This window comes from Charadrius vociferus, unplaced genomic scaffold, assembly GCF_000708025.1.
Source record: "Charadrius vociferus isolate BGI_N301 unplaced genomic scaffold, ASM70802v2 scaffold183, whole genome shotgun sequence".
NCBI classification, from domain to species: domain Eukaryota; kingdom Metazoa; phylum Chordata; class Aves; order Charadriiformes; family Charadriidae; genus Charadrius; species Charadrius vociferus.
In genome coordinates this window covers 3,112,591-3,122,828 of record NW_009648250.1, presented here as the reverse complement: position 1 = coordinate 3,122,828, position 10,238 = coordinate 3,112,591, and the positions used below count along the sequence as shown (strand labels likewise).

Here is a 10,238-nt window from a genome sequence, read left to right as displayed (position 1 = left end):
GAGCCCGGACCCCCGCCTGGGCAGCGGCGCCGCGGCCGTGCGCCTCGGCCGGGGGGGAATAACCGCAACGGGCGGTATCGCGCAGCATCGCCGGACCGCACGGAGCCGGTCCGGGGGTCTCCCGCCCTGAAGTTTTAGTTGGAGATCAGGGTGGAGTTTTCTTCGGCGTTGTGTGGAACGCGGCGCTGGGCTGGTTCTCGTAGTAGCGGCCAGAGAAGAGGCTTAAAACATCAAGTTAGCCAGAGTAAAGCAACGTCTGACAGATGCTTTTTGAGAACTTTTTTTTTTAATAAAGGAAATGCCATAGATCTGAGAAAGATGCAACGTCGCCAAGGGTCTCCCGCTCTGAAGTTTTAGTTGGAGCTCAGGGTGGAGTTTTCCTTGGCGTTGTGTGGAACGCGGCGCTGGGCTGGTTTTCTTCGCAGTGGCCAGAGAACAGGCTAAAACATAGTTAGCCTGGGTAAAAACACATGTGACACATGCTTTTTGAGATATTTTTTTTTTTAATAAAGGAAATGCAATAGATCTGAAATACATAGATCTGAGAAAGACGCAATGCCGCAAAGGGTCTCCCGCTTTGAAGTTTTAACTGGAGCTCAGGGTGGAGTTTTCTTCAGCGTTGTGTGAAACGTGGCGCTAGGCTGGTTCTCATAGTCGTGGCCAGAGAAGAGGCTAAAACATCAAGTTAGCCAGAGTAAAGCAACGTCTGACAGATGCTTTTTGAGAACTTTTTTTTAATAAAGGAAATGCCACAGATCTGAGAAAGACACACTGCCACAGGTAAGGTCATCAGTGGTGAAGGATGGTTTACAGGTGGCCCATGGTGAAAGAGGCAGCCAGGCAATAGCAGGTTATGATAGGAAGAAGTGAGCAGGCTGGAGAGATGTGCTGGTGGACTCCCTTAAAAAACTAGCATTGCCTTTCGTTAACAACTTCAGAAGATGGAGCGCCAGCTGAATTTGTAGGTAGCACAAAGTTTGGAAGATATGCCAACACAAAATAGTTCAGAATAGCCACCCCAAGTAGATGACCTTAATGGTTATTCAATTAGAAATAGCACTAACAGCAACATCAGTGGCTATAACTGGTGAGACCATGGATCTGTCTAGCTCAGCTTGTCTGACAGTGCAGATGCTGAGGGAAGGAGGGTAAGAGAAGACATGTATGCACGTAACTTCCCAGCTTCTGGTAGAGGTACAACAGTACAACAGGCAAGACTATGCATGTAGAGATTAGCAACATTTTTTTCTGTAAAATTCAGTTTAACATTTCTTTCAATCATGCAGTGATCATAGTGCTGCTGTACAAATAACTGACCCCCACGAGATGCCTTCTGGGAAGACTCAGTTAAAGCTCTATGTACAGAAAAGGGCTGATTTGAGAAACAGCTAAGGGGAAATTTCAGAGCATGCCATACTTAGACTTCTAAAATGAAGGCTGAAAGGGGACAGAGCTAGTGTTTGTAATTATGCTGGGAGGGAAATATCAGAGGAGGCAAATAATTTTGGCTAAACAACTTTTTGGCACAAGGACAAGTGTCCTTGAAGAGATCACAATCATGTTTGTACTGGAAGTCTAAGGAAAATGTCCTTAAAAAAAAAAAGGGGGAAGGGTGGGGAGTGTAAAAGACAAACTATACATGCTAATGCTAGAAAGAAGATTGTACTGTTGGGTGCTATTCTTCCAGTTTATGGAAATTATCAAACTTGTTTCCCTGCATTTTGCAATTATAGTCTTCATTAAAGAGCACTCCAAATTACACTATTTGCTGCTTCCTTAGGAAATAATGATTCAAATAGTTACTGTATTACATCACTAGGAAAAGAAAAATTCAAAGCAAGTTACTTCGTGTGTAGCAGAACTAATAAAGCCTGGCCATCTGAACACGTCTTCCGCTCTCCTTGTGCTCGCTCCCACTGTAAAAGCACCATTTCCCCAGTGCCCTGGATAACCTTCCCTGTTTCCACCACAAAGTCCTTAATTCCCATCGCCCATGCGTTGACTGCTGTGTGCCCAGGTCTGCTCTGCCATTGCACCTGCGGCTTCTCCCTGCTTTTCCTTTGGTCCTTCAGTATCCACAGTTACCACATTACCGGCCTGTGCTGGTCCCGCAATAGCTTGGCAGTGGGCTGGCGCTAGGTGTTTGCAGATCAGCCGACCGGGTGCTGCTGAGGTGGCTGGCTGAGGTCTGGACCTTCCCAGACTTTACTGTGTTGGGACACTGATAGCCAGATAGAGAGATGTTACCACTGCTTGAAGCCAGCACCTGTGGTGAAAGAGACTGAGAAAGGAAAGCAAAAAAGAGCAGACATCTGGTTGCAAGCAAATAATACTTTAGGGAAATGTGTTCAGATTGTTACGGCATCACTTGCGTAATACAAATTTTGTTTAAATGGAGATGTGGGCTAAAGAAGATATTTTAAAGACAATATGTTTATTTTTACAAAAGCACATAATTGTCATCTTTCCTACAAGATTGTGTCTTACCTCGTTTTTAAACGGCTGTCATACATTTCACATTCTGCCTGTGAGTACCTAATTTATGGTCCGCTGGGTAATTTAGATTCTAGATGCTTATCACTGCAGATTATACAAAGGGGAGATAAGAGAAACCGACTTTTTGTTACAAGGCAGCAGTATTGGTGCAGCTGTCATCAGTAATGCCCAGAAATCGGTAGTAATTGTTGTCCAGCAGCAAATTGGAAACATAATTATTTGGCTTGAGTAGGAGCCTATTCTTTAGCTTTCCATCTCACAAAGATACCCCCTAGGACGTGAATAGTGCCGGTTTGTAACATCCTGTCCAGATTTATGGGTCTACAGAAATACTTTGAAATGTTCTGCTGGAGCTCAAGAGTGCTTTTTAAGATTGGTTGAAGCCTTTATATCTTTTACTCTCTACTTCTTTCACAAAACAGTATGCGCAGTAGTCCCTTGTGTGTGAAAGTAGACATAAGAGGAAATTATAACATGGCTCTGAAAAAAAAAAAAAAGGCAGTGTTTTTCAGGGTAAGCAGAATAAGCATATGCTAATCATGAGACTACCAGTATGTAGTACTTGATGGAAAACAGCACAGTATAGATTGTTAAAATCAAACAATTTCAAACTTACTGAGCTTTCTACATCCTTTCTCTATGTCCTTGTTGGCGAATCAGTGCAAAGACCACAAGCAGTAAAACAAAACTGCAGGCAATTTGAGTGTCGTACTGATTCTACCTAATTTTTGCCTTTCGAAGTCCTTATGGGAAGCAAAAAAAGACTGTATGTATATTGTTCAGTGTCCTGACTGCACACAATGAAGATAAAATCTCAATGCTTTATCTTGCTCTTTCTTTGTTCTTAGTTTCTTAGTCCTTTTCTTTCATACCTATTTATATTTTACAAGTACTTTGATACAGCTGTTAACTCTGTCATATCAGCAATGAGAATACTATCAGTCACAAAATTAGTAATCCACCAGGTTTGACCTCTTCCAAAAGAATCGGATGACAGCCTAGCAAAAACAGGATGACTGAGCATTTATGACCATTATACAAGCTTTACCTCTGTTTTCCTAACAGATTATTTGTATTATTAAAAATTACTTAAGCTGTAGTGAAATATGTTTTAGACAGGTGATCTACAGCTTTAAAACAGCTGGAAAGGAACATCTGACAGATTCTGGTATAGCTGTAGCTATGTAAGAGTAGTTTTAAAATCTTTTCTTTGGAACTACTGTATTGGCTGTCGTACTATCCCAGCGTATAGGTAATGCCTGTTTCCCATTACTGACCTTTATGTTTATTGTCAAGGTTCATTAAGAACCTTACCCTCCCTCTCATCAAACTCATTTATATCTGTGTTCTCCAAAAATATGCCTTCCTCACATGAAACCATGTCACCTCTTCGTTTGGTTCTCCACACTGCTGTGGTAGAGAAACCAAGAAGGACATGTAGCGCTTTGGGGACTAGGATCATCATCACTGTCTTCTGTTTCAGAAATTTGCTGTTTTAGAAATGTCAATGGAAGAAATATATATTCACCGCATTCAGAGGCTTGACGTCATAAAACTTATATGTACTGGAGATAACCAGAGGTAGTGTTCAAGATTTTTCATCACTCTTACTGATGTCTTTACTATGGAGACAGGCTGGACGGGAGAAATTTTTTTTTTTTTTTCATTCAAATATGATTACAGTTCTCCCAAAAGGGATGAATAGTGATGGTGTCAATTGTGACAGATTTCTATTGCAATGATCGCTAAGTACTGGAAATCACCTAACTGTTTGATGTCAGCCACAGGCTGAAGTTAGAGGTGTTAAATATAACTTGTGCTGGACCTGAACGGATGAACTAGGAGCTGACTCTTTGAGCCATCCAACTGCTTGGTCTAAAGTTTTAAAGTAAGGTTAAAGATCAAGGACCTATAGTTTTGCCTTTAGTTAGCGTTCTCTTAGATGGTAGAATGGACCCTTGTATAAATTGGTTTAGTGCCATTCTGTGCAAACACTGAATCTCGCGTTTGCGTTTCAGTAAAAGTATTAAATTGTTCCTAGTGCAGTCTATGCAACGAGCTCCCAGGATGAAATTCTCATCCAGCATCTTTTTTCTGGCCTGCAGAGGTTGCAATCTAATCACTTTGCACACGAAAACACTTCGTCTCTTTTGTCCCTTCTGCCCTCAGAATGCTGCTGTGACACAGCATGATACATACAGCACAGCAGCTTTAAAAAACCCCCAAATTTCCCTACCGCTCCTCTGACATTCCCCCCCACTCCCATATTCAAGTCTGAATTTCATCAAAATTGAAGCTGAGCAGGGCGCTGCTCGAACAGCCTGCACACAAAGGGAGGTAATTGCCTGCTTAAACAGTCCTCTCTGCCATCTGCCTCCTTCAGTGCTTTTGTTCTCATCTGCATAAAAAATGCTTTGAATTACTGTAGAACAAATAATTGCTTCTAACGAGTAGCATCTTAAACCAGTGAATCATGCCTGTGTACTTTCAGCTCACTGATTTAAGCTAACACACTTTCAGTTTTATTTTAGTTGTCTAGGATTCAACAAAGGATCAGTTTCACATGTAGATGCATGATTACTTAAGGAGTAGTAACTCTCACTTCTGTCTGCCCATAACACACTTGAATTATCCTATGCCTAATTAGATTAAGCTGAAGGTGTAAACAATAGTCTTCCAAAATAAGTCTCTATACAAACAGCTTTTCTGAAATAATGTCTTAAGTAGCTTGCCACATTCAAAAGCAGACGTACCTTGTCCTGACACTTTTCTTCTCAGTCACAGCCACCAAACCATGCTGCAGAAGATCCTGCTGCAGAGAGCACACTAGTGGCAGGTTTCAGAAGTGCCCCAAGGGCACAGTGGACACATGCTGTCCTACGCTGTGGGATAGGATAAGTATTACTGGGGAAGTGTTTCAGTGCAATCTGTGGCTACCTGTCTGATATAAGCCAAAGATTAATCCACATCTGCCTTGAAAACTGCATGCAGACTTTGCCATCTGTCTTGATGGGGGCCGTTGGGTTGAGCAAGATGTCTCCAGAGCACACAGAAGTATTTCAGTAACTTGATGTTTTAATTGCGCTTTAACTTTTTGTTACTTTGGTGACAAGTACTTCTCATGGGAATTTTGTATATGAATACCAGTATTCATCCCAGCACCTCATTTCTTACAAAATGTATGAAAATGTATGCAAAGACAGTTCAAGGGTGGCAGATTTACTGTTGTATTTGTGTTAAAGTAGCCTAAAGAGAACATAGATGAGGTTGGGTCCTTAAGCACAGATAGAGTCCCTATCATAAAAAGCTTCCAAGCCAAGAGATAGGAGACAAAGGACGACATCTCACCGAAACTTATAACAGGAGCTAAAAAAAAGAGGGGTGAACTAACATCTGTGGGCAGTCTGTGCTTTGAATCAGGAATTAACCTTATTATTTTGTGTTCCTAATACGATTTTAGCTTTCCTTTTTGAAAGGTGTTTTCAGTTCCCCATAGCATGTAAATATTTGCTTATTAATCTTAATACTTTCTTATTTTTCAGCCTCCCCATATAATGGCAGCATACCACGCGTCAGAAGCTTTGTACTCTCTTCTGTACACCAGGATGACCGTATACCTACTGAAGGTGATACTGAAAATGACTTGGAAGTTGGATCGGGCGCCACCAATCAGACTGGATCGTTCCTACGTGAACAACGAACAGTGTCAGTGCAAACAGCGAGATACCTCACTAGTCCATGGCTGACACGTTTTGTTCCTTCAGTTTACACCTTAGTGCTTGTGCTGAGTCTCCCTCTGAACATTACAGCGATACTCGTGTTCCTGAAAAAAATGAAAATTGAAAAGCCAGCCGTAGTATACATGCTGAATTTGGCCCTTGCAGATGTCCTGTTTGTAAGCGTGCTTCCTTTTAAGATTGCTTATCACTTTGCTGGAAATGACTGGGTTTTTGGACCTCAGATGTGCCGTTTCATCACTGCTGCCTTCTACTGTAACATGTACTGTTCAATAATGCTTATGACAAGCATAAGCTTCGATCGCTTCTTAGCAGTGGTGTATCCCATGCAGTCTCTTGGGTGGCGTACATTAACGCGTGCCTCATTGACTTGTGTCATCATATGGCTTGTAGCAATAACTGGGGTTATACCTTTTCTCATCAGAGAGCAAACGATGGAAATACCCAAGTTAAATATAACTACTTGCCACGATGTGCTAAGAGAATCTGAGCTTCATGGCTATTACCTCCACTTCTTCTCCATCTTCTCTTCTGTGTTTTTTGTAGTGCCGTTTATAATTTCTACTGTCTGTTATGTGTGTATCATTCGATGTCTTAGTTCTTCTACCATTGTTGCAAAACAAAATAAGAAGACGCGTGCCTTGCTCTTGTGTGTAGCTGTTTTTTCTGTTTTTGTTCTTTGCTTTGGACCAACAAATGTCCTCCTATTAATTCATTACGTCCATTTTTCTTATGACAACAGCTTGGAGTATCTCTACTTTGCCTATCTCCTCTGTGTTTGTATCAGCAGTGTTAGCTGTTGCATCGACCCCTTTATTTACTACTATGCTTCTTCTCAGTATCAGAGACAACTTTTCAATCTCTTCAATTGTAAAAAGGCTTTCGATCCTAACAGTAGTAACAGCAGTGGCCAGTCAATGTCGACCACTAGTAGAAGGGCTACGTGCTCTACTAACGTGAATAACAGTGTCTACAGGAAATTACTAGCAATGCATTGAGGTAGCATGTCTTACACATGCCTAACGTGTAGACAATTTCAGACAAAAAAAAGACTCTTATTACATCCAAGAAATGCAAAGCCTTAAACCAAGTGGTTGTACGATACATAGTTCTGGGGATTCATTATAGTAATGCACAATTCAAATTATAACTCTGTATATGTATATATATATAGTATATGTAAATAAGTTAATGTAGAGGGGAAACGTAATTTCTTAATAGTAGTTATTGAGTGTTTTTCAAATAAACTCATTTTTTCAGACAACTCCTTTGCATCGTTAGTTCAGTTTATTGGAGGGGTTTTATAAAATCCCATTTTAGTATTTTTAACTGTATCAATCAGGTTGATTAAAGTCTTACTTATCGAACCCTTCCATCTATCCAGTACTTCCTGAAGAAAATCAAAATATCTTTCCAGGTGGTTTGTTTTTTTTTTCCTATTTGTCATTATTTCTGGAATTATCTATAAGCTTCATTTTCTTAGAATTATTTCGCATCTTGGATACTACAAGGGCTTACTTTACATTTTTATATATTCAACTTCAAAACAATCTGTATGGTTTGGGAATGTGAACAACTGAAAATCAATTGTTGATTGGTGGAATGTGTCAGGGGAGATAATTCGCGGCAGCTAGAACTACCTTTTATTTTGCTGTCCCTACCATTAGTGTACGCTAAGCATCTTGGTTAGGAATGTGATATTTTTCACAATTAATTTCGCAAAAAAAAAGTGAAATTTTATTTCACAATAAATCAATGTTAAATGGATGTCCAGAAAATATGCTGAAAAAAAACATATTCATCATCTTCTTATGTGGTTTGCAAACGTGCTTTCCTGCACATGATTAATCATCATGCATGTGTTTAGGACTTGGAAATATTCTTTATCCCTGACAAATCAGGATGTTTTTATATTTTGCATTGTGTCCACTTCTACTAAAATTGCCATGTGTAAAGCCCAATAGCTAACTTCATTCTGTGTAGGATTCTTTTACAAGGGTCACTGAAGCCAAATAACAGGAATTCAGTTTTAGAAAGGAGCATGTAGGTAATAAGACTGTACACAGAAATAAAATTAAGTAGGAATTTGGTTAATGTAGGATTTGCCATAGGAGTCTGCCAAGAAGTACAATAGATAAAGCTGTCTTCAGTCCAGCACAAGTGATCAGAAACCTAAATTTTCTGCAGACAGTGTGACAGTGAAAAACTTACTTGAAAAACTTATTTCTAATCAGATCTCGTGTTGGTTTGTGTCTGTTCCTTAACTAAGTATTGCATTACCAGGATCCCTAGATTTTTCTTCGTATTTGCCACTTTCTAAGTACATGAGCACTAAAAATATAGGTATATGTAGTTAGCAGGGCTAAAACTTCACAAATGTTTTTGACACATACTGTTACATTCTCATTTTGTTTAATATATTAGTGGTGGTTTTGGTTTCCAGCAAAATCCAAATGCATCTTAAAACTATGAACATCTGCTTCTTGCTGGCAGAAAAAAATACCTCTGTGCTTCCTGTAGTTACAGGCTGGGGGACTGCTTTTTAGATAGTTGGGGTTTGTTTCAATGTCGTGGTATTTTGTTTCCGTGATAGGGGTGTATTTTTAGGTAGCCAAAAGACCACTAGTCTGCTTTGCAAGGGGCTTCCCTACATGCTAGGAGGGAAGGAAATGTACGTGAGAAACAGCTCGGCAATCACAGCCATTATTTACTTTGTTTTGCTGTTTCACTAGTGACTTCTGTGTGCTCAAGAACATTTGCAAACGAGCAACTTCTTCCTACCTTGTAGGGTGAAGAAATGAGAGGGCTGAATGCAACTGTTTATCCTCATGGCTAAGAGCATCAACAAAGATCCTGAATAAGAACAACTAAAGATTTTATCCATGTTTGTAAACCAGTATCCCAGCTCTGCCACGCACACTGTTGAAGCTGGGTTTGCTGATGATTCTGGCTTGCGTGCAAGTGGAAAAAAATAAAAAAAAAAGAAAAGAAAAGCAGGAAATGCAGTTACAACACAGAACCCTGAAATAAAAAGGACTCACAAACCTAAGTAGACTTATTGACTTCTGGGTTACTAGCTAAAATGCTGAAGTTGTCTTTGGAAAATATTTTTGTGTTGCCTAAGCATGTTCGAAAACACAACACTTGACAGGCTTGAGAAGTGGGTCCATGTGAATCTCATAAGATTCAACAAGGCCAAGTGCAGGGTCCTGCACCTGGGTCAGAGCAACTGCTGATACCAATAGAGGCTGGAGGATGAAGGATTGAGAGTAGCCCTGAAGAGAAGGACTTGGGGGTGTTGGTGGATGAAAAGCTGGATGTGAGCCGACAATGGGTGCCTGCAGGCCAGAAAGCCAACCATAGCCTGGGCTGATCAAAAGAAGCATGGCCAGCAGGTCAAGGGAGGTGATTTCTGCCCCTCTACTCTGCTCTGGTGAGACCCCACCTGGAGTACTGCATCCAGCTCTGGAGTCCTCAGCAGAGGAAAGACATGGACCTGTTGGAGTGGGTCTGAAGGAGGGCCACAAAAATGATCAGAGGGCTGGAGCACCTCTCCTATGAGGACAGGCGGAGAGAGTTACAGTTGTTCTGCCTGGAGAAGAGAAGGCTCTGGGGAGACCTTATTGCAGCCTTTCATTACTTAAAGGGGGCACACAGGAAAGATGGGGACAGATTTCTCACTAGGGCCTGTAGCAATCAGGCTAGGGGTGATGGCTTTAAACTAAGAGAGGGTAGATTCAGACTAGATGTAAGGAAGAAATTTTTTATGATGAGGGCGGTGAACCATTGGCATAGGTTGCCCAGAGGGGTGCTAGATGCCCCATCCCTGGAAACATTCAAGGTCAGGTTGGATGCAGCTCTGAGCAACCTGATCTAGTTGAAGATGTCCCTGCTCAGTCCAGGGGAGGATGGACTAGATGAACTTGAAAGGTCCCTTCCAATCCACACCATTCAACAATACATGCATAAGCACCCTACTTACATTGATGCTCTGTATGTGGTTGT

The 10,238-nt window shown here is 41.0% G+C and overlaps 1 protein-coding gene across 1 annotated transcript in view; it reads left to right on the top strand.

Moving 5' to 3' along the window:
• The window catches only part of F2R (coagulation factor II (thrombin) receptor), an 8,300-nt gene extending 1,069 nt beyond the window's left edge, over positions 1–7,231 (top strand). The window contains exon 2 of the mRNA XM_009884300.1: positions 6,039–7,231. Coding sequence (XP_009882602.1) covers positions 6,039–7,231 — 1,193 coding nt within the window. The remainder of the gene's footprint in view (positions 1–6,038) is intronic.
• Positions 7,232–10,238: the final 3,007 nt, after the last annotated feature.